This window comes from Aspergillus flavus, chromosome 1 (assembly GCF_009017415.1).
Source record: "Aspergillus flavus chromosome 1, complete sequence".
Lineage (NCBI taxonomy): Eukaryota > Fungi > Ascomycota > Eurotiomycetes > Eurotiales > Aspergillaceae > Aspergillus > Aspergillus flavus.
The window spans coordinates 5,396,338-5,418,768 of record NC_092406.1 but is presented as its reverse complement, the minus strand read 5'-3'; the positions used below and the strand labels follow the sequence as shown (position 1 = coordinate 5,418,768).

Genomic DNA, 22,431 nt, shown 5'->3' with positions numbered 1-22,431 from the left:
TGAGGAAAGCAAAGCGGAAACCCTATTCTATTCGCGGTACGCGATAACTTTCCCTGATTGTCACACGTGGGCGTTCAACACCTCCTCATATCTGAATGCGTTGAATGGTTCCCCTCCCCCCTCTCTGCAATGAGAAGATCGTGGGGTGTGCATGCAACGAATGTGATCCTGGTGTCTACTCTGATTTGCTCCGTTGACCAGCTGAGAAGTAAAAAATTCCTGCCGGTTGCATGATGCTAGAAACCTTGTCTCTCCAGATACTACAACCTAAAGAGGTGGGAGTCTTTTTTAAATCTCATCTATGATTAATATACTTCATGGATGTATGGTTTGTTCACCGGTAATGTAAGAGTATGGGTGTATCGCGTTTATCATTCTAGTTACAATCTGCCAGTGCCCGGATGCAATTTCCAGGATCTACTGCGCCGTAGAAGTGGGGTCTGAAGTCCGAACATCTCAGCTTCTGTCGTCAGCCCTTGTCTCCGTGAGGGTATGATAGCCGACAACCTCCGCGGCAATGGGTACTTCCCCTCATGGCTCGAGGGGCTTGAGGGATTTAGATGCTATTCACTCATTTAGCTCTGTTTAATTATGTATCTGTGCTCGGTAGACCAGTGCGTATTTAGAATAAAACGTCAGCGAATTTGTAAATCATGGAAGTGTGGGGGTGGGGTGTTGGTGGGGGGAGAAGTGTCTGTACTTTAGGGCTAACTTCCTATTCCCTGATTAGTTAACAATCAGGCACAGTGGCTAGACCATTGTACCCTGCAGCCATTTCTACGCCCAGGGGTAAATGTTTTCTACAGTGTGATCATCTAGATCGAAAATCCCTCTAGGTATCATGACTCGATTATTGTTGAACAAGGTGGTAAACCCTCGGAGATCGGAACCGGAAGAAGGTCATAGATAGAACATAGGGCAGCAAAATTAGCCATGAAATGTATGGAGCACCCTGGGCGCCAAGTGGATTTACGCAACCGGTTTGGATCAAAATCCAGTTTGCGTTGTTCTCTTTGTGTCCGAGACATTTCCGTTTCATCGGAGGGAGTCAGAGACTCTCGGCGGACGGCGTAATATTGAACCCCTCCATGACCTTAGTCAATTGTTGAAGACCGGTGGCTTCAAGTGCTTAGTGATTTACTCGTTATGATGTCCACTATTTTTAGCTTCTCAGGAGTACCAACTAAGGAGGTAATAACGGGTTGGAAGCCCATTGAACAGTATGTGATACATGTAGAGAGGTCGATATGATACCAGTTTTAGAAATCTACGTGGATTGAGGACAACGAGCGTAAACATTCTTTGTACTTCTGTTTGATGTTTCTCTACGCAATGTAAGCATTGAATATCAGCCTTTATCTTGGTGGCGTAAGGCTGACTACTATCGCTTTGCAAATATCTCCAGCGGTGTCACAATCTTCTTTCAGTAAGAGCATGCTGTACGCGCATATACGCCCAGAGTATGGCTTACATCACTGGCACATTATGTATTCTGTATCCCTTCTTCACAATGGCATGAATGGAACATAAAGAGGCATTTCAAAAAGAAGAGGATATCTTATCTGAAGGCATCTGGTTGTATAATACCCATTCTTGACTTATGCATTTAGTTGTAAAGATCGGCTAATGGTAGTCTCCACGCATAATTAAGACGATGTATAAGAAAGTAAGTGTTCTCCTGAGAGTTTGAGATTGTGCTTTCTGTTCAATGTCTTAAGCTCTGTGGTATTGCTGCGATACACCCCTTGCACTGTTTCGTTACAGATATATATCTACGGCAGACCAGAAGTCCGGAGTTTAATGCATTCCTGTCTGTGATTTTTTGTCCCTTGCAGATATCGCACAGCTTCCGATGAGACACATTCTTGAATCCTTCAAGCCAAGGTTTTGAGTCACTAATAACCTTCGTTAACTTATCACTGGTGGATAGAATCACAGCCTCTTGTTTGCACACAGTGATTGTCAAGTATGCAGGCATACAGTGATTTATGCCTGAATGCCTGATGCTTACATCATCACAATATCGGCATCCGATCTTATCGCTTCACATCCGAAAGGAAATGCTCCAGACCCGCCGCATCTGTCGGATAACAACCTTTTTTGCGGGGTTGGTCTTGATTTACACAATGTCCTTCAAGTCCTTCTTAATATTATTTGCCGTCAGTTGGCAAAGAGGCCCACTGCATCTCCTGCAGGTGCCGATCCGCCACACATACAGACATCGGACGCTCTCTCGGAGTTGACCCGGAGAACATCACAACCGTTGAAGTACCCTTCTATCTTCCGAAAAAATATAGAGCTCAGTCATATATAACCTTCTCCACACCTCCTGTCGTGGGCCGGTCATAAATTCTTGGAAATAAAGTTCTGTTTATATCCATCCTTATCCCCTGTAGATATCCCTTTGCGAACGCCTCCACGTGAACCATCAGCAAATCAGACATGGGGAGTGTGTATTCACCTGTCCGTGAGACGGGACGTATCTTTTCCTACCTCTGTGACCAAGCCGAGCGTCTCAATCTCCCTTCAGAGGTAGTAGAAAACAAGAATGCGGTATCGTTCGACTCTTCTCACGACGAGGTCTACTATCCCATTCCTTTCAAGGAGACAGAAACTTTGGCTGCCTTGAAAGCTGTTGAAGGATCTGTGGCAGCTGCAATTGCGAACTTGCGCTATGGACCACAGAAGCGCGGTGTGAAGGTTAACCTTGAGCGAGCTACAGCTTTTGGTTGCCAGGCATATATGGCAAAAGTTGACGGACTGTCTAAGCTGGACCCGGAGGTCAAAAAGAAGTTGAAAGGTGGGAAGCTCTATCTCCGTGTAGAAGTGCTAGCTGACCAGCCCAGACACCGATTTGCTTGCGGCGCAGTCGAATGGTTACCGCCGGATGTCTGCAAACCTATACAAAACTAAGAATGAGGGCGAATTCTTCCATATTCATGGTTCCCTCGAGGCCACGACGACGCTGAATATGATTGGATTGGATGGTCACCGTCCAGATCTGACAGACTACGAAGAGATTATCAAGGTCATTGAGAGCCATGTGCAGAATTACACAGCTGCAGAGTTGGAAGAGATGAATAAGGAGAGAAAGCAAGCTGGTGTGACGGCATTTAAATACGAAGACTTTATCAAAACCCCGCATGTATGTGGCATTGTCTGCTTTTCATACCGTCATTCATGCAATAATGAGACTGACCGCGTGCCTGCTTAGGGTGAACTTAATGTCCAACAACCCCCATGGAAGGTGTCCCGCCTCAAGGGTGACCTGCCTCCCACACCCTTTCCCGCCGGCCGCGCTGGGAGTAAGAAGATTCTTGAAGGAGTCAAAGTCCTAGAGCTTTGCCGCATCATTGCCGGCCCCACTGTTGCACGCATCCTGACTGAGTACGGAGCAGATGTTTTGAAGATCACCAGTCCGAGCCTCTCTGATGTGCCATTTTTCCAAGTGGATGGTAATATGGGCAAGCACGCTGCTGACTTAGACCTGAAATCGGAAGAAGGACGGCGCCAGTTTGAAGAGCTTTTGGCTGACGCAGACGTGGTCGTGGACGGTTATCGCCCAGGGGCCATTGAGAAATTGGGCTATGGCCCTGAAGCTCTTTCCTCACTGGCAGAGAAACGTGGAAAGGGAATCGTGTACGTGAACGAGAACTGCTTCGGGTATGAGGGAGAATGGGCTGGCCGCGCAGGCTGGCAACAGATTGCGGACTGCGTAAGTAGACTCAAAACCGTACATAAACGTGGAAATGCTTACATAGACTACAGGTGACCGGTGTTGCCTGGGCACAGGGACAATTCATGGGATTCTCGAACCCTGTGGTTCCTCCCTTCCCTATTTCAGACTATGGCACTGGTTGCATGGGTGCCATTGCAGCATTGACTGGACTCTATCATAGAGCGAAAACTGGCGGCTCCTACCATGGAAAAGCGTCTCTGATGCACTACGATCTACTGCTCTTCGCTGTAGGAAAATACTCCGAGGAGGTGCAGGAAAAAATGCGAGCTGCTCAGCCCCCAGAATTCTTCAAGCTGAGACACTGTGACAGCGTGGACCGTATCTCATCGACCGTTCTGAAGATTATGCAGGCCCGGTTCCCTCATCTCTACGTCGCCGCCGATAATACCTCGGGGCAAGAACCGCTCACAGAGAAATGGTACTCTAAGGCCTACGGCGCGGATATTGAAGTTGTCCGACCAATCTGTGAAATCGATGGTGTCGAGAATAAGTTCGAGAGGGCTTCCCGACCTAACGGAACAGATCGGGCAAGCTGGGAGGATTTCAAAGAGGTCGAAGAAGATCACAAGAAGGCTTAATCATTCCAGACTGTATATACAACTGTATAAATCATGAATACTACAACACCATCACTATGCTCCCTCATCTCCAAGAAGAAGTTCAGATAGACCAATCACAAAAGTATTTACCCTCGAGCCACACCTACAAACCCTAAACCGCAAACCCAGCAGCACAATTCCCGACCCAGAAAAAGGAAAAGAAAATCTCCATCGGATATTGATCGGAAAGCCCCCAAACCATCGGCCCGAAACATCCTCCCAGCAAAACTGACATCACCAAATAATTGAAGCATACAGTATATACCTACCCCTCGTCGCGCAATAAAAACGATCTACCGAGTAGATAACCCCCCCCATTCCCAATAACATCACACCCCCAATAACCACCCAATAAACCTACCAAACACGAGAAGAGCAGAACGAACACAGCCAACAAAAAATGTCCTACAACCTCACCTCCAACCAAGCCCTCGCCCCACCCAACGGTGACTCCATGATAGCATTCATGGAATCGTTCTACGCAACCAGTGACACCGAATCCCTGCACGAGAAATACGTCCAGAGTTTCACCCCCGATGCAACGCTAATCATGGGGTCGAAGGTCGCGAATGGAGAGAAAGGTTAGTCTCGCCTTCCTTTTTCCACACTTACTCTTTTCGTTTCTTTTTGGTTTTGATCCCGAGATGTCCTTGTCTATGGTAATCTGGGAATAAATGGTAGGGGTGTAGTTCTCATGAGTGCGTTGAGCTGACATGTATTTCCGTGGAAAAAAAGAAATCCTTAACCTCCGACATGGCCTCTGGACGCATGTGAAGTCGAGGCAGCATTTCCCGACGAAGGTTTATTTTGGGGGTGAACGGGAGTTGATGCTCTATGGAACGGTTAGGTATGTGCTTAAGGCGGATCCGGAGAATGAGGTTGAGGTGCCGTGGGCTGGACGGGTAGTTTTTGATGAGAAGGAGTTGAAGATGCGGTTTTATCAGGTTTATTTGGTGAGTTCTTATTTATTGTTGTTGTTCTGGTCTTGAATTTTAGGGTTGGAGACTGACATCTGGGGGACTGTAGGATCCTACGGCGCAGTCGGGGAAGAAATGAATGTGTAGATATAGATAGGAGGCTTGATTGATACAATTGTACATACATTCTACGGTTAGGTTTCAACTTACACTCCCGTATGCAAGGCTTGAATCTGTGAAGTTGATATCATACGTGCTCTATTTTTCAGGCCTGGGGAGAAACAGGAGATGCCGTCGGGGGTCGGATCAGGGCGAGGCGATATGTCTTATCGACATAGGAAGGAGAGAGAGATGGATGTCTTTGGGTAGTCAAGGTTGGTGAATTCTCCGTAGTAGGCCCCCGAGTCATCAGGAAATTGAACATTGTAATATGCAACAATAAAGAAACTTCATTCCTCTCCCTGAGTCCATAGCCATCAATCCCACTCGATCCATGCCGACGAAGCGTACTCGACCGTTTTTCACCTGATTTTTCTTCCGGAAGTTTAAGATCCAGAGGGAAAAATGAAGGAAAAAAGAGGCAACGTGGAACACATCAGGACTTTTTCATTATTTTAATCCGAGGCTAATTTACTCGTCGTCCTCCTCTTCCTCGTCAACGGTGGTCTTGGCGATACGGTCAAGATCACGCTGGCCGGACTGGGTAATGCGACGGCCACCCTTCTCCTCGTCGTGCTCGAGGACACCGATCTTCTCAAGGGACTGGATGACCTTGCGGTCGACGGAGCCGGAGGCATCGACGTGGTGGTTGGGGCGGGAGCCACGGTTCTTGACGGAGCCGTGGACCTTGCGGAGGCGGCCAACACCAACGGTCTTGCGGAGGTAGATGTGACGAGCGACGGCAGCGGCACGGACGTAGTACCTAGTAATTGTCAGATGTGTCGGCAGCGCAAGAACGACATTGTTGGTTCAGTCGTACCAGTCAGCGTTCTGGGGAGGGAGCTCGTTGGAGCAAGAGGTCTTGACAGTGTCAACCCATCCTGCACAAATTATCAGTTTCCGATCGATCATGAGACAAGTTCAGTAGAGGTTACGCACCAGGGATGGGGAGCTTTCCCTGACGCTTCAAGAACGCAGAGTAAGCAGAGATGAACTTCTGCGCCTGTAATTCAAAATTAGTCAGTATACGTCCTTTGCTTGACCCGAGCTTGCAATTTTTGCTCCTGAAGATCCTCTGGCAAATTTCCGGTATCTGATAATCGCAATTCGTTGCGTCCATCGCGGTGTTGTATATCCTATGCATTCCAGTCGCAGATCCCATCAATCGATGCTTCGCGATCCGATCGAGGATATCGATGTCGTCCACGTAAACCAGTGCCCATAATGATCCAGCACGTCCAGAACATCCCAAGATTTCTGCCCCTCACTCCCTGCCATGCAATGTTGGTCCCTTGTCCTTTTCCCCCTCTTCCAGATACCGGTGCCATATCGACTTCAGGAACATATAGGTATAGGTGCAGGGGGGACAGGACAACTTACGTCCACATCGCGAACGGTGACACCACCCATTTTTGCGACTTTGAACCTCGAGCGGGAATCGAAGGTGTACTGAAGAGGGGACGAGGTGAGAGGATGGGTCGTTGTCGTCGTTGGAGAGTCGGTCGGTCAGATCAAACCTCGAAATTTCGGACGGACAATCACGCGGTTTCTCGTTGTGGGTTTGTGGGTGACTAAGCTCCGTTGGTCCGTATGTGGACTAGCGTAACCCTAAACCTTTCTGCCTCAGGTATCACAGTTGAGATACAGATGACGGCTCCGAACGGCCTTAAACGGGAATGGTTAAACTTAGTACCCGACTAGCCGGGGAGCTGGTTAGACTTGAACTACTAGTCTTTTAGTTTGATCGTGCAGGAAAAGATGGGGGAAGCTAGCGTTGCTTCCAAGTGCACCATTTAATACGTAGTATTAAGGACATAATCGTGGTAGACAAAAATTAGAATTGTTATTTATCACTGGCTACTGTACAGTCTATCAAAAAGGCACTCATTGTCATAACTCATCATTACACCATCCCAGGCCGTGATCCCAAGCCGAACGCCACATAGTCCCGAAAATGAAAAGAAAAGAGAATAATAATAAAAGGCAAGAAGACAGACAAGAGCAAAGACAACCAGCAGAAGGACGAGAACCCCATCTGTCTTCTACAGCGTCGGTGCTCTCTTAAGCCCAACACAATATCGCACGAACAATGTATCAATAAAATGTCCATGACGGATGCCTGGTGGACGGCGTCTTTCAAATTCGTCAATTGCTTCCTGGACGGTGTACCCACAACGTTCAATCAGATAACAGACAATCAAGAAACCGGTTCGATTGTATCCGTAATGACAGTGAACCCCAACTACCGGGCGTGGAGTCTGGCGGTTGCCAGACTTCGCTATCTTCTCTGTAATCTCATTCTGAAGCCTATCGACCAAGGCAATAAAGTCTCGTGTCTCATCTGGCGTTGGTGGAATCTTCGACACGGTAGGATGTTTGTGGTAATGGATGCCCCCCATTTCCAGTGAGGCTGGGTTGTACACCGGGTTTTCGTAGCTAATATCGATCACTGCGTAGATCCGGTCACTATACGCTTGTGAGAATAGTACAGGATTATGCTCCTCGTCCACCTCGCGCAACATTTTCAGCGCGACGAATGTGTCAGAGATGCGCTCTGAAACAGGAGTGACTTTCTTCCACTTCGCCAGGTTCTTCACATCCCACTTGCCCGATGTATTAAGATATTGCAACTGCCATCCGAGACTCAGCCGGTTATCAACGTGCTGCTGAAGGAAGTCTTGTATGATTCCAGCTAGAGTGCGATATGTCGCACGATCGTAAAGAAGAGCGTGGGAGGCTGGAGCTGGCAGGATCACCGTTTTGACAGAGCGTTTAGCTTGAAGTGGCTTTTCTGAAGTGTTCTCTATCTCCTTTTCATTCACTTGAGGCTCAACACCAAACTCTTCATCGTGTGCTAATCGGCTGTAGGGGGCTGGAGCCTGGTCATTGACTTTGGAAGCATCCGGAACAATGTTGCTACCGTTGCTGCTTTCTTCGATCTTTGAGCTTTTGCCCCCGAAGAATTTGAGAATTTTCTGCAATTCCGCAGGCTTCGTTACTGTGTCAGATTCGCCAGCCACAAGCAAGGTTGGCGTCCGTACTCCTGCCCAGGTCGTCTCCCCTGGAATCCCTCCTACAGGGGTTCCATCGACACCGTCATATGTGGGAAGAGTACCCCAAGCCATGCGTCTCCACACAGGCGTCTTGCTTTGTTTGTTGTACCGTACTTGAAGTCCTCTTGTATCGGGATCAGCATCTGCGCCGACGAGACGATTGACACTGGTGCTCTTCAGACCGCCTCGTCGATCCCAGTATCGCCAAAGGTCAAAGATCGGACCCGGAATGTGGAGGAGGCGGCGGAAAGACGTAACTTCTTTGGGAGATGGGGGCGACGCGCGGGGACAAACAGCGATAAGTCCGAGAATATGCTTTTTCAAGTTGGGTCCAGCTGGAGAGGTCGTGGATGCCAACATTGCTGAAAGGGAACAGCCCAAACTGTGAGCAATCAAGACTACCCCTTGGCCGGCGTCTTTGTCACGATGCCCTTCAATAGCAGTCGCAAGCAGTTCTGCGAGCGCTTCGACCTTATATGCGTCCCAAGAATCAGGCTCAAACCTCGACAATCCGCAACCGGGCAGATCGATTCCGAAGCACGGTCCGACGTTAGACAAGCTCGTCAGCAGATGATTGAATTGGGCTAGCGACCCACCCAAGCCGTGTACAAAGACTAGCAACGGGATTGGCGATGGTTTTATCGGCAGCTTGTCCTTCTGTGGATGCGGCTTGTAAAATGTTCTTATGGACGGATATGTCGCGACAGATGTAGTGTAGGAGATATAAGTTGAATGTTTCTTGAGTAGGCCCGGATCTGTGGTTTGCGCTATTTGAAAGTCAGCAATAAGTTGATAGCAGGGTAGGGCTAGGGGCGCGCAGACCATCATCTGACAGCTCACGGCGTTGAGGCTCCGTCTTCTCTGTAGAGAAGGCGCTGTCTGTGCCATGTCGCAACGATCCACTGCTGTCATAGCCTTCGTCTTCGGACGAGGTAAAGGTTCCAGCGGACGTTTTAGAGGATTTTCGACGAGCACCCCGGCGACAACGCTTGTTCCCCGAAGTCCGCCCAGAGCACTTGCGCCGTAGAATCAGGGATAAGAACCCACATCCAGCCATGACGATAAAGCAGATACTCAGCAATAAGGCTTTTGGTGAACTCAGAGATCCATCACGATCGAGGCTTTGGGAAAGGCGAGTGAAAGAAAGCAAGGCAGTTGGGTTGGTGAAAACAGAGTAGATAGAGTCCCAGAAGCGTATGACAGCACTAATATCCGAAATGCCTAGACGGGAAGTCGTAGGGAGTGTTGGCGAATCAGTCAGCCCCATTGCGACAAGTCTTTAACTTATAACGATGCCGATCCGGACCAGTTTGAACAGCTCCCCCTTTCCGGACGACGTATTCATTCATTCAGCGTTTACCACGCCACAATGTTTAGCGCCAAACAGCTCACCCGGCCGATCCTTGTGGGATTATGGGGGATTCGTTCTGGAATGCAATTCGAATCTACACGAGATGGAACGGCGGAACCTCTTTGGTGGGTAGATCTGGGTTTAGCGCAAAAGTGAGGCAAATAAGCGGGTCAATCGAAGCAATTCACAGTCTCAGATGGTGAGACGAATCCAAATTACGGTTTGGATCTCTCAGAAGGCCTCTTTGAGGTAAGGGAGAGGCCGCGACCCGACGTTCTTAGTTTGTATCTAGAGTGCGCCCGCCGAGAGTAATCGGACCAATAGGTGACAAGCATGCAGCACGTTGGTCTTCAGTCTATCTTTGGGCGCTCCGGGGAAATTTTGGAGATCCACAGTTTGAGGCAAAGCCAAGAAAGGAGCGACTATTGATTCTCTGATAAGCTCCCAATGACGAGTTGACTCTATCCCAGGAGGCGGACAAGACAGTAGGCCCAGATACAGGCCACACGGATTAATGGTATGTTCCAGGAGACGAGGGGAAACGTGGGATATATGCTACGGCCATTGGAAGAATGGTCAGCTAGAACCAAGGTTACTTGCAAAGAATTCGCACCGACAGTACGAGCGGGTGCTTGGTACTTTGTGTGCAACAAACAAACATAGTGTCTTACCTGAGGGGATCAATGCGAAAAGGGTCCGGCCCTGTGAGATGTCGCTTCTCCCTGGTCACTTGTCAATGGTCAAAATAGGAATGCGACTCCTTGCTGAGGAAGTGTCGATGTTTAGCTCTGGTTCTCGTGGAGCTTGTTTGTTGGAGCGAAAAATACATTGTCGGCCTGTCAGAGGCTCGGAAGCAGCACCGTGGAGGATCGGCGGGGATGAGTCATCCGCCTTTGCCCACTCATGGCGTCAGCCTGCATCTCGTGGCTGCACTGACTCAGCAGGAACGTCATCGATCATGGAACATTGGAATGCCTGAGGTGCAGTCTATAGTCCTCTCTCCCTAAAATAGGACTCAATCCTCTGGAGATAATATAAAGAGATCGAGTTGGTCATCTTACAACTCTTCTGTTTATAGCGACGACCGATTGGCACATATCACGTTTGATTTTCTATTTTCGCCATTCGGTTCTGTATATAGGATGCCCTGGAACAGGCGTTTCCCATCAGCTCCTATTGGAGGTTGTACTGTGTATATCCCTGTGGTACATGATACATACATGCAGACAAGTATTTGGGGGCATGGGTCTATGAAGAGTTAGGACCAGGAGTTACGTTTCATGTCAGCCATATTCAGCACGCAGTTTGGCTCTGGCATCTCAGTCATAACTCGATCGCCTAATGTTAGTATGATACCCCTGCTCATGCATGGACCCGTTTGACACATAATTATTGATCATGATGGCATGGTCAGCTCGTAAAGCAATCGTATGGAGTTTTTATTCATAATTATTACCATGTACCTAAGATTTCCTAGAAAAGGTCCGTCATTGCGCCGTGGGAAGCGTCACCAACCAGCCGAGCATACTTGGCCAGCACACCGCGTGTAACGTGCGGTGCGGGAGGTTGCCACTCTCTCAGCCGTTGCTGGATTTCTTCATCCGAGACATCCATGCTAATTTCGTTGGTTTCCGCATTGATTGTGACCACGTCCCCATTGCGGACAACAGCGATTGGTCCTCCTACCGCGGCTTCGGGTACGATATGGCCGACGATGAACCCATGACTTGCCCCTGAGTATCTTCCATCAGTGATCAGTGCCACGTTGGTAAGCTTGGCTCCCATCAATGCCGCGCTGGCCTTGAGCTGTTCCGGCATTCCCGGTCCGCCCTTGGGGCCCTCATAACGGACGATGATCACTAAATTCTCATCTCGGGGTATTTTACCCTGGTTGAGTGCATCATTGAGTTGATACTCCTTATCAAACACTCGTGCCTTTCCTATAAATTTAGTGCCCTCCTTGCCGGTGATCTTGGCCACAGCGCCTCCGGGGGCTAGGTTTCCACGGAGGATCTGAAGGTGGCCAGTCGCCTTAATAGGGTTGTCCAAAGGACGAATAATAATCTGATCGTCCGGTAACGATGGGAATGATGCCACGTTCTCGGCCAGAGTCTTTCCGGTAACTGTTGGAATATCGCCATCAAGCAGGCCCCCTGCAATCAACAGCTTTTGGACAGACGGTACCCCGCCAATATCGTACAAGTCCGCCATGTAGTATTTTCCACTGGGGGAAAGGTCAGCAATGAATGGGATCTTGTTACTGACCCTTTGAATATCATCTAAAGTAAGTTCCACGCCAGCTGTCCGAGCCATGGCAAGGAAGTGGAGCACACCGTTGGTGCTTCCTCCAAGAGCCATCGTCATGACGAGGGCATTTTCGAATGACCGCTTAGTCAAAAGATCACGCGGTCTTATATTCTTCTCCATGCAAACTTTAATCGCTTCCGCCACCTTGACACACTCTCGCATTTTTGATGGAGATGTAGCGGGGGTGGAAGAGGAGCCAGGCAAAGACAGACCCATCGACTCGATAGCTGTGGCCATTGTGTTCGCAGTGAACATGCCTCCACATGCGCCCGCGCTGGGACAGGCATGTCTTTCAAGATCATCCATGATCTCATCCTTGGTCTTGCTGGTGTCTCCACCGTCGTCCGGTTGACGCAAAGTATCATATGAGTAAGCCCCAGCGGCTTCGAAGCAACTCGAAACGTTAATTGGCTTTCGTAGGAGGTTGGAATACCCAATCTGAATAGTCCCGCCGTAGATCATGATGGAGGGCCGGTTATGCCTGGCCATACCCATCACCACTCCAGGCATGTTTTTGTCGCATCCGGGGATGGCAATGCAGGCATCGTGGTACTGAGCACAAGTCACAGTCTCGACACTATCTGCAATGATCTCACGCGTTTGGAGAGAAAACCGCATGCCTGTTGTAGCGTCAGGTAAGTCTTCGATGGACCTTGTACGTAGTCTGCCAAGTCACTGACCTTCACTGCCCATGGTGATGGCATCTGAAACACCAATGGTGTTATATTGCCAACCAATCATGCCCTGGCCCTCGACGGCCTTCTTTACCGTCTTGCCCATATCCAGCAGGTGCATGTTACACGGATTTCCTTCCCACCACACAGATGCAACTCCTACCTGAGGACTCTTTGCCATAGCGTTTTGGTCGGGAACACCTGCTGCATAGAGCATTGCCTATTAGAGATGGAAGGTGCTGTCAGTACGATCAGGGTCAAAAACTCCAGTCGACGGAATTGCAAGGTAAACTACTTACCTTAGCGCCAGGGAAGTCATGGCCTCTAGTGATGGTTGCAGAGTAGCGATTCAGTGCAGGTGTTCCATCCTCATGCTTCGTCCCCTCTGGAAGACAGGGGAATTCGATGTATTTCGCTTCCCCAAAGGTTGCGGAGACGGCGGGGTTGGAGGGATCCATGGCGAACGCTGAACAGTTCCAATGGAGTTGCCGTTGGATACTTCAAGACAGCCAAATGACCCTATATCTTAGGTCGACAGTAGAGAGGGGCAATATAGCTTTATTAAGGATAAAGACGATAGAGCGATGTGCGGTGGAAGTGAGCCCCTCATCTCCCGGTTATTCGGAGTTGGTACGTGTCTCCGTAAAAGAGCATCGGCAACATGTCCGTTGCGGGGGATGTTGAATAATCGGAATTGATCCTATTAGTTGTTGTTTCTGGGGAGTATAATTCAATTGTAGGTTGTGATTTGACGAAAGTCTCGGGTATAAAGTGGGGAACTTCCAATTACCGGTGACGAAGCTGGGATGGATACATTTTTTGTGTATATGGATTACTGAATAGGTAGTAGTAGATTCTCAACTCGGCAAAAGCACCTCAAATTCAAGACCAGTGAGAATCGTACATATTTTGCAGACACGAACCAAGAAACCACAGTCTAAGGGATTCGTATATGTCGTTTGAACTTAAGGAAGTTAAGATACTAGTAGTGCTTTTAGTAAGTTCTAGATAGATAACCAAGAAAAGATGAGGGCCAGTGCAACTGGGTATCTTTGAAAAAAGCTGACTCCTAGTAATAATAATAATTTATCGTATAATATGCATGAGAATGAGATGATTGATGCCTTTCGCTTTCTGCTGAGCATGTTATTCAGCCACACTAATCTGATTCTCGGCCAATCGTAGACCACTGGCCAGAGTGTTGTAGCCCTTCATCTGAGATAGAGTCCTGCAGTGGGCCCGATTTCTCAACGGAATCATCCACCCCTTTCTCAGGCTCATCACGAGGGGCACCAGAATCATCGTCTACAGCAAAGCCAACAATTTTCCCTGAGCTTGACTGAGGTCGAGCCTCCTCAAGGACATCACCGTGCCAGGGTTTGCATTTCTTAACAATCTCACCGCAGCGTAGACAAATCCAACCTTCTCCTTCCTCTCCCTCGACCTTTTGCACTAAACAGACGAAGCAGTATACGCAGCCACATGGGATTGCCTCATAAGGATTTGTAATGTCCGTCTGCGCGGACCCGAGGATACCCCCAGAGGCCGCCGATGCAGCGATCACTTCGCTTTCTGTTGCGGACTCTGGATTACTCGCTTTGTAACATATTGCGCAGGTCCTTTCGGGAAGGAATGCTAACTCTCCTTGTTTCTCAGCTTCTTCGGAGTCTCCATCACTTGATCTAATACTAGACATTGTTCTCCGCCACGCTCGGGATATCCATCGTCGCCATCTGCTGATTCCCACGAGAGGCAGCAGGAACAAAAGGAACTCCGTGAATGCGTGCCACACAAGTTGTCGATTCAAATATTCGAACGACACCTCGCGGCTTGCCTGTGCGGAGGGAGGAGTGAGGCGTATGCGAAGGATACGGTCGACTAATGTTCGGTATCGACCGTTAACTAAGAATACAAGGAAAGAGATGAAAGCTGCGATCGAGTGTGTCGTGGAAATGAGATCTGTCATACGAGCCAGCATCCGCACTTCTCGGGACGGCTGCCAATATGAGCATAATTAATAACTGAAGGGTCGCCATCAGCACTCACCTCGTCATAGCCGCCTTCTTGGTTGATCAACCAGCTCTCCCATTTCTCCCAGGCGTAGCGACCACCAACTGTGAGTAGACCATACAAGGACTTCTGCCACTTTGTTGGGGCTGAGTGAATCGGGCCCTTGCTGCGAGTGTCTACGTATTTCAAATTTTGTAAGGCCGCTCCATAAGATGCGTTGTGGTCCCAAATCGAGAGCTTGAATAAGATTGCACGTAGAGCAAATTGGATTTCGTGGGACCAGTCCTCACGGGCTTGGGGCTACAATATCAGAGCATTAGTGGACATCATACAATACAATGTTGGAAACAGATGAGAACTACCTACCCCGAAATATTTCAAAGCATTCCCGACTTGCCCTTTCAGTAACCCCAACAGTTCCTCATCCAAGAGTTCAGCATCGACCTGTCCAACACGGAAAGCAGGCCTATTGCCCTCGCGACCTTTTATCGTATTCCAGAATGAGAGACCTGAGACAGGTAATCTATTCAAAGGATAAGGGAGTCTCTGGAACGCAGGATGGTTAACCGGCGACGTCCGCTGCTGTTCCGCAAATCTAGCGCGAGCTTCGGCTTCGCGGAGACGACGACGTTCCAGAACGCGCTCCTGAGCAGCGGCAAAATTTGTCGAGCTCATTGTATAATCATGATGTTTTATCGAGATAAATCGTTTCGTAAACGAGGGAGTCAACAACTTGAGCGGGAAACGGTCGGCGGTGTTGCGGAGGCCAATGCGGTCGGTCGGTTCCCCAGATTGGACTTTGATCTAATCTGCCGAGGTCGAATCGAACCACGTGATCGTCCGCGGTCGTGATGGTGAATTACATCGACCGCCATTCTGTATTCAGCTGGAGGTTGATTCGATGTGACTAGCTCTGTCTTTCTTAAGAATGAGGAAGAAGAAAAGATAAAAATATTGACTTGAGAACACAGGACGTAGATGGCCGTGTATGGTAAATCGCATAAGCAATCAATGCCTGTTCCGACTGGAACTTCAAATCTATTTCGTTCGTTTAAAAACCCATGGAATTCCTTTCCACGAATCTCTCATAGTTGGGCCAAGGGCAATGGATCCTTTCATTGCGGCGTGCACTTCCAATGTGAGTTCGGTTTCGCAGATAACTATAAGGAGTAGTTAAACCCGCACTAAATCCTGGATCCATACAGAGCTATGACCCGTTTATCCGCAATCAAAATAGTTACGGGAAGGACATCACCATAATACTGGGGAATTTGACTAGGATTTATCCTTTCTAGTCGATCAAGGCAATTAAATATGTCTTCAGGTTTCACTGAATGATGGATCATCATAAGAACACCTAGAATCCCACGACACCCATACGGCGCCTGAGCATTTCTCTTCACTCTAAAGAGCAAAGACCAATATATAAGACTCCAATCAGGTTTTGGTATACGCACAAGTTAGTAGTGTAGTGGCGGTATTACATTGTGTGTTCAATTGCCTCGCATGTCTTCTTGGAGAAGGCTTTTGTCCACTTGCTACTTAAGCTACTCATATTAGCAGAGTAACTAATGAGCTTGTGTAGTTGTATGGGATTGAGAAAGAGAAAGAAATCCAACAACATCATGGTATTAGTTAGCATTTCAAGGCTTTGATGTACTGATCAAACATATCGGCAGTGGCTGTCAGCCACAAAATGATTTACTCCTCCGGTTGTATAGATTAATTCTATCCACTAAGAGCTACGCATATTGGCGCGCTTCATTCTTGGGATGGTTGAGTGAATGACGGGAAAGATATTAGAATAGCCTAGAGTTGGTCATGCGATAGTTTGCAAATTGAAACCACAATGGTATTAAATGAAAGTACGGAGTACAAAGCTCGTACTTGCCGACCGAGCCGGGCCAGTCAGCTCTGGAAGGTATTAGGTGCAGTGGTAGGTTACTTACTCCTAGTAGCTTCCTGTCTTATCCTATACTTCACTAATAACTCCACTCCCAATGGACAAAGGGTAGTACTGGAGTTGTCAACCAGAAGATGGCGCACGTGCTGCCCTCCAAACCTCCAAACTTTCGGCCCCACCGAGGGCGTGGATAAGCATTCGCCCAGACCTGATCCCGGGACCCACTATGAACCAGGATCTCGAAGTTCTCGCATGGACGACTTCCTGTACTGCAAGGGGCCCTGCCTTCCTTCGTTCAATCTCATCCCCGCTACCCAATCTCAGACTAGTCTTTACAAAACAATGCCACTAAGCGATTCAGCTGTTGCCTGCGGTTCAATTAGCCGAAATGACAACCGTCGAATGAAACAAGCTTCCCTGACCTCGTGGTTCTAAACGTTCAATTATCTAACTGCCTTGGTGGATACAACCCGCCAGTAGCGCAATATTCTACTGAGTACACTTCAATCTGCCCTACCGACCTCGCGTGCATAGTACATGGTCCTATGCGATAGAATTTTCCTCGCTGTTTCCTATAAAGACAGGTGATCGCGCTCCCTTTGCTGATCATTCTTTGCATTCTTCCTCTTGCATCGGTGACAAGGACGATCTTTTGACAAAAAGAGACCACATAGATCTCAAAGATGAAGTCCTTCATTGCAAGCTTATTCGCGGCCTCTCTGGCCTATGCCCAAACGGCCACGGAGAGTGAACCTTCCCTGTCGGACATTGAAAAGGCTGCGGCTACCACTGAGCCCTACTCTCCTGTATCCAATGTGACTGGCCTGGCCTTTGACAGATTCTTCCAAGTTTGGCTGGAGAACATTGTATGTGGCGCACCCCGAATCTTATCTTCCCTACATTCTAACGCATATCTTTCAAAGGACTATTCGGATGCGTCTGCCGATGAGAACTACCAATGGCTGGCCAAGCAAGGAATCACTCTGTAAGATTTGATTTTTGAGACTCGCCCAACTGTCACAATTCCTTACTGACTTTCCTAGCACCAATTTCTTTGCAACTACCCATCCCTCCGAGCCCAACTACTGTGCTTCCGCCGGAGGAGACACTTTTGGCATGGACAATGATAATTTCAACCAAATCCCGGCCAACGTTTCGACCATCGCCGACTTGTTCGACACGAAGCATATTTCCTGGGGAGAGTACCAGGAACATTTACCTTACCCTGGATTCCAGGGATACAACTACTCCAATCAGGAAACTTATGCCAATGATTACGTGCGAAAGCACAACCCGTTGGTGCTGTTTGATTCGGTCACGAAGAACAGCACGCGTTTGCGTCAGATCAAAAACTTCACCAACTTCGAGGACGATCTCACTGATAAGAAGCTCCCTCAGTACGCTTTCATTACCCCCAACATGACCAACGATGCCCACGATACCAACATCACTTTCGCCGCTAAGTGGGAACGTAGCTGGGTCTCCCAGTTGCTTGACAACTCCTATTTCATGGACAGCACTCTTCTTCTTCTCACTTTCGACGAAGACAAGACCTACCCCAAGGGAAACAAGATCATGAGCATTCTCTTGGGTGGTGCTATTCCTGACGACCTGAAGGGCACCACGGATGATACGTTCTATACTCACTATTCGATCATCGCTTCCATGTCGGCCAACTGGGGTCTGCCATCTCTCGGTCGATGGGATTGTGGTGCCAATATCCTTGAGATTGTGGCCAACAAGACTGGCTATGTCAACTATAATGTCGACACTACCAACCTTCGTCTCAACGAGACATACCCCGGACCCATGTCCGCTGGCGAGTACTCCAAATACTCGCCTGTGTGGCCCAACCCCTTGACTAGCGGCAACTGTTCAGCTGGTCATGGAATTCTGGACATTGTCAAGGAGACCTATAAGGGAACCACTGCGACTTACAACTACACGAGCCCCTTCCCCTATGACTCAAAGAGCGGTTACAATGTCAAGGTCACCGCGACTAAGAAGAGCGCTAGCAACAATGGATCTTCTTCCTCATCGACCCCTACCCCAAATGTTGCTGTTCCCTTCGGTACGCCCACTGTTGGAACTATTTCCGGTATGCTGATGGGCCTTCTGTTTTGTCTTTATTAAGGCAATATTATGCGATATGTCTCCTTATACGTACTTATTTTGACGATGCCAGCAGGCCGTGCTTGAATGTTTTATATCACGAGTAGCAGATTTATAATGATTACACAAATGATGCTGTGAGCATGAAAGAATTAGCATAGTAACACTACCAACTGTGGAAAATTATTGACTTCTGTAGTGAAGCCTATTCATCGGTCTTTTTGGTTAAGCACATCCATTCTTAGTAGCTGTCAAATGTTCTCCGGGACGGGGGTAGAGTAGAACAGCTTTTCACTCCATTCTCCCTGTTTTCCGGACTTCCTTCGCAGAATTTGGTTGAGAATTGTGATTAAGGCCATGTTTCAGATTGTATTCAGAAATGTAAAGCTTGCTATTCACTGTTCGTAAAAAATATTCGAGTATATGTGAGCGCATCAAGAACTTGTACTGATTAAAACAGTCTTTGTCTCCAGGTAGCTGTCCAAGCCGCTCAACAAACCCTCTCGACCCAAGCCGCTTTGCTTGTATCCACCCATTGGCATGTCCTTCACAATAGTGGGACTCGTGCAGTTAACACCGACCGTACCTGCCTCGAGAAGCTTTGACAGCCGCACTGCACGATCCATATCCTTCGTGAAAACAGAGGCGTAAAGACCAAACTCGGAGGCATTAGCCCGTTCAATCGCCTCCTCCTCTGTCTTGAACGTATTGATCGCCACAACAGGTCCAAACACCTCCTCTTTCATAAGCCGAGAGTCATCAGGGACGTTTTCAAAGACGGTCGGCTTGATGAAGCCCTTTCCGCCATCCCCTCCCATCGTGAGCTTTCCGTCCTTTTCTCCGATTTCTAGGTAGGACTTGACCCGCTCATACTGAATGTTGTCTGCCTGCGGTCCGTGGTTCGTCGTCGGCTCGAGGGGATTGCCCATGCGCGCCGCGGCGCCGAACTTTTCCTTGAATACTGCTATGAATTTATCCGCAACGGACTCCTGCACATAAATGCGGGAGTTCGCGAAGCAGGTTTGTCCACTCGTGAAGTGGATGCTGAATTGAGTCTTTTCTGCTGCTTTTTCGATATCCGCATCTTCGAAGATGATTGCTGGTGTTTTGCCGCCTAGTTCCAAGTGGACTACTTTCAAGTTAGATTTGGCTGCTGCGATTTGGATTTTTTGACCGGTGGCTGTGGAACCAGTGAAGCTCAGGCAGCGCACATCCATATGGGATGCTATGGCACTGCCGGCTGGACTTCCGAAACCGGAGATGATGTTGACGACGCCAGGTGGGAAGCCAGCCTCTGCAATTAATTTTGCCGCGAAAGCAGACTGTTACAGAAAAAAACGTCAGATGGAATACTTCAAGGAGTGATGGCTGGCTGAAACTTACAGTCAAAGGCGCCTTTTCGCTACTCTTAAGCACCACAGTGTTTCCAGCGGCCAAAGCAGGGGCAACCTTAATGGAGAGAAGCGCGAGTGGCATATTCCAAGGGATGATAGCGCCAACGACGCCATACGGCTGCCTAAGCGAAAGACCAAGAACGCCAGGGGTATTCACGCTGCTAGTTCCCTGCGCATGCCAGCCAGCCTCTGCATAATAAGCAAAGGTGTCTGCAGCCAGTTTGCCATCTATATAAAGCGATACAGGCTTGCCCATTGCGATAGACTCCAAGCGAGCCAACTCGGGTATATTCTCCCTAATTAAAGCTGACAGCTTGCGCAAGTAGACACCCCTATCATCTGGGGTGAGGTCTCTCCAAGCTGGGAAAGCGGCTTTGGCTGCTGCCACAGCTTTGTCCACATCTTGCTCACTTGCCTCATGGACTAAGAGAGAGTTAGCATCTGCTATGGATAGGTACACTTTGTAGAATTGGTGGCGGGTGCAGCAACGGACCGTCTGTAACTGGTTCATGTGTATATGGGTTGATCAACTTGAATGTTTTCCCATCCGTTGATGGTTGAAACTACGAAGACGGATAAAGGCTTGGTGAGCATGAAGCCTTATGATCATGATATTACGACTATGCTTACCTCGCCATTGATGAAGAGCCGAGTCTCAATTGGCTGCTGATCAGCGGTAGTAGACGACATGGTGGGTGTGATATGGATGCGATTTTGGGTGAAAGAAACGAGCTACAGTAGAGGGGAAAGAGAGCTCTTTATATATTCCGTTAGCCCTGAACAAAACTGTCTTCCAAATCCTGGGCGTAAGATCCGACCATACGAATCGACGCATTGGATCATGAACGAGTGACATGATAAATCGACGTATTTTTATCATGGGGGGATATCAGGGATCAGTGGTCAATAAAGGCACAGAAGCGGGGCAGTGCAATCCGCCGAGACTCGAGAAGACATTCAATCCTAGCGCTTCCATGACAGCTGTGTGGAGCCTCTCGTAAACAGGTCCATAAACTAAGCTCCTGATAGCATTGTATTGGACGCTGGGAGCCGATACGGCCAATGAATATTAGAGAATGATGTCCATAGCAACTGACCGGGATCCAGCCGCCCATCACACGGTTGCACTTACGCAGGAGCCTATCGGAGCATTGCCCATGCGGGAACTTAGTCCACTACCACTAGTCATAAGTATAGTGAACCGTTGTTCTTTGGCCTACATAGTCCTGTCCGATGCCTAATACACGTGTCGCCGCTTTTGTGAGGGCAACATAGCTCTTTGGGGCACTCACTAATTCTTATCTGAGCACACACCTACTAGACGGAGATACTGTCTAGCTTGTAATAAGCCTTGGGTCCGGACAAATTGACATATCGCATATCAAGTATTCAGTATATATCTCTTTGAAAAATGGCGAGAGAACCAGATATATGGCCAAGCGAAGATAGATGGATATAAATAATGATAATGCTTTGAGGAAACTCCAACTCAAGTCCTTCTCTGCTCAGCAACCCCATGCCCACGGTCCTAGTTGACGGGTACATGCGCTCTCCAATCGCCTTTTTACGATTCAGTTCTTCCACTAATCTCAGATGCATCTGCAGATCTTCTCGAGCGGCATCACCTCTAGGAGCCGGGAAATTCTCCGGTAATTCCATCTGGCAACGCTCGTGAAGCGCTTGCCACTTGATCGTCGCTCCAAGCTTGCGAGTAAAAATAGTGGGATAGGGCCGCTTTAATCGCCTCAATATGAGCAAAGTAAGAAGAACACTGTGTACCAGTCCATCCTTGGTAGTATAAGAAGTCATATAGTCTCTTCTCGGGAGTAGTTAGTTGCGAAGGATTCATGGCGTGAGGCTCGTCAAGCATCGATATCTCGTTGGAAGTAAAGGAAGGAGCTTGGATCGGTCTTGAGAAGCTAGTAGTCGACAGAGGGAGTCTCTCCATCTGGTTCAACAGACAGGTTCTTGCCCTGTGTGGGCCTATGACCGATAAAAGACATTGTCTCTTTGTGATTCCAGGGATTTGGACTGAATTGGGGTCCAAGTAAAGTAAACTGGCGAAATCAACGAGTGATAATCAAAAGGCACCGAAGGAAAGACGCACTACTGAGAAGCGAGTTGCTGGTTACCTTGGCCCTATTTATTTATCAATCAAAATAACCTTGCACATATACTCTGTACTGGCAGCAACATTGCTTACAGTAATTTAC

The 22,431-nt window shown here is 48.4% G+C and overlaps 10 protein-coding genes across 10 annotated transcripts; 4 read left to right on the top strand and 6 right to left on the bottom strand.

The window, feature by feature from the left end:
- Nucleotides 1–2,442: 2,442 nt before the first annotated feature.
- On the top strand, nt 2,443–4,317 carry F9C07_11059 (CAIB/BAIF family enzyme; the record flags this gene model as incomplete). Its single annotated transcript, XM_041287866.1, has 4 exons — nt 2,443–2,800; nt 2,847–3,145; nt 3,215–3,715; nt 3,769–4,317. The coding sequence occupies 4 exons, from the start codon at nt 2,443–2,445 to the stop codon at nt 4,315–4,317; spliced, it is 1,707 nt and encodes a 568-aa protein (XP_041140114.1).
- Nucleotides 4,318–4,738: 421 nt separating this feature from the next.
- F9C07_11058 (uncharacterized protein) lies at nt 4,739–5,394 on the top strand (the record flags this gene model as incomplete). Its single annotated transcript, XM_041287867.1, has 3 exons — nt 4,739–4,919; nt 5,074–5,291; nt 5,365–5,394. The coding sequence occupies 3 exons, from the start codon at nt 4,739–4,741 to the stop codon at nt 5,392–5,394; spliced, it is 429 nt and encodes a 142-aa protein (XP_041140115.1).
- Nucleotides 5,395–5,885: 491 nt separating this feature from the next.
- Nucleotides 5,886–6,824, bottom strand: F9C07_11057 (40S ribosomal protein eS19; the record flags this gene model as incomplete). The annotated part of the gene is made up of 4 exons (XM_041287879.1): nt 5,886–6,177; nt 6,235–6,295; nt 6,354–6,417; nt 6,795–6,824. The coding sequence occupies 4 exons, from the start codon at nt 6,822–6,824 to the stop codon at nt 5,886–5,888; spliced, it is 447 nt and encodes a 148-aa protein (XP_041140116.1).
- A 632-nt stretch (nt 6,825–7,456) lies between these two features.
- Nucleotides 7,457–9,734, bottom strand: F9C07_11056 (dual specificity phosphatase catalytic domain protein; the record flags this gene model as incomplete). Its single annotated transcript, XM_041283862.1, has 2 exons — nt 7,457–9,234; nt 9,290–9,734. 2 exons carry the CDS (start codon nt 9,732–9,734, stop codon nt 7,457–7,459), a joined length of 2,223 nt encoding a protein of 740 aa, XP_041140117.1.
- Nucleotides 9,735–11,291: 1,557 nt separating this feature from the next.
- On the bottom strand, nt 11,292–13,257 carry F9C07_11055 (putative mitochondrial dihydroxy acid dehydratase; the record flags this gene model as incomplete). The annotated part of the gene is made up of 3 exons (XM_041287880.1): nt 11,292–12,745; nt 12,806–13,019; nt 13,099–13,257. 3 exons carry the CDS (start codon nt 13,255–13,257, stop codon nt 11,292–11,294), a joined length of 1,827 nt encoding a protein of 608 aa, XP_041140118.1.
- Nucleotides 13,258–13,958: 701 nt separating this feature from the next.
- F9C07_11054 (putative peroxisome biosynthesis protein) lies at nt 13,959–15,484 on the bottom strand (the record flags this gene model as incomplete). Its single annotated transcript, XM_041287881.1, has 3 exons — nt 13,959–14,795; nt 14,846–15,109; nt 15,176–15,484. 3 exons carry the CDS (start codon nt 15,482–15,484, stop codon nt 13,959–13,961), a joined length of 1,410 nt encoding a protein of 469 aa, XP_041140119.1.
- Nucleotides 15,485–16,408: 924 nt separating this feature from the next.
- F9C07_1146045 (uncharacterized protein) lies at nt 16,409–17,487 on the top strand. Its single transcript, XM_071507624.1, has one exon. The coding sequence runs from the start codon at nt 16,659–16,661 to the stop codon at nt 17,145–17,147; it is 489 nt and encodes a 162-aa protein (XP_071366046.1). The 5' UTR covers nt 16,409–16,658; the 3' UTR covers nt 17,148–17,487.
- Nucleotides 17,396–18,845, top strand: F9C07_11053 (acid phosphatase PHOa; the record flags this gene model as incomplete). The annotated part of the gene is made up of 3 exons (XM_041287868.1): nt 17,396–17,578; nt 17,636–17,697; nt 17,756–18,845. 3 exons carry the CDS (start codon nt 17,396–17,398, stop codon nt 18,843–18,845), a joined length of 1,335 nt encoding a protein of 444 aa, XP_041140120.1.
- Nucleotides 18,846–19,041: 196 nt separating this feature from the next.
- F9C07_2280086 (aldehyde dehydrogenase domain-containing protein) lies at nt 19,042–22,372 on the bottom strand. Its single transcript, XM_041287882.2, has 4 exons — nt 20,849–22,372; nt 20,712–20,781; nt 20,208–20,641; nt 19,042–20,146 (listed from the first exon to the last, which is right to left on the bottom strand). The coding sequence occupies exons 1-4, from the start codon at nt 20,906–20,908 to the stop codon at nt 19,259–19,261; spliced, it is 1,452 nt and encodes a 483-aa protein (XP_041140121.1). The 5' UTR covers nt 20,909–22,372; the 3' UTR covers nt 19,042–19,258.
- Nucleotides 21,846–22,166, bottom strand: F9C07_2102733 (uncharacterized protein; the record flags this gene model as incomplete). Its single annotated transcript, XM_071508946.1, has 1 exon — nt 21,846–22,166. The coding sequence occupies one exon, from the start codon at nt 22,164–22,166 to the stop codon at nt 21,846–21,848; it is 321 nt and encodes a 106-aa protein (XP_071366045.1).
- Nucleotides 22,373–22,431: the final 59 nt, after the last annotated feature.

Coding starts and splice junctions, on each gene's coding strand:
- F9C07_1146045 (XM_071507624.1), top strand. CDS start 16,659: ATGGTATTAAATGAAAGTACGGAGTACAAAGCTCGTACTTGCCGACCG.
- F9C07_2280086 (XM_041287882.2), bottom strand. CDS start 20,908: ATGTCGTCTACTACCGCTGATCAGCAGCCAATTGAGACTCGGCTCTTC. Junction 20,782..20,848: donor GGCTCTTCATCAATGGCGAG/GTAAGCATAGTC, acceptor CCGTCTTCGTAG/TTTCAACCATCAACGGATGG. Junction 20,642..20,711: donor ACATGAACCAGTTACAGACG/GTCCGTTGCTGC, acceptor ACTCTCTCTTAG/TCCATGAGGCAAGTGAGCAA.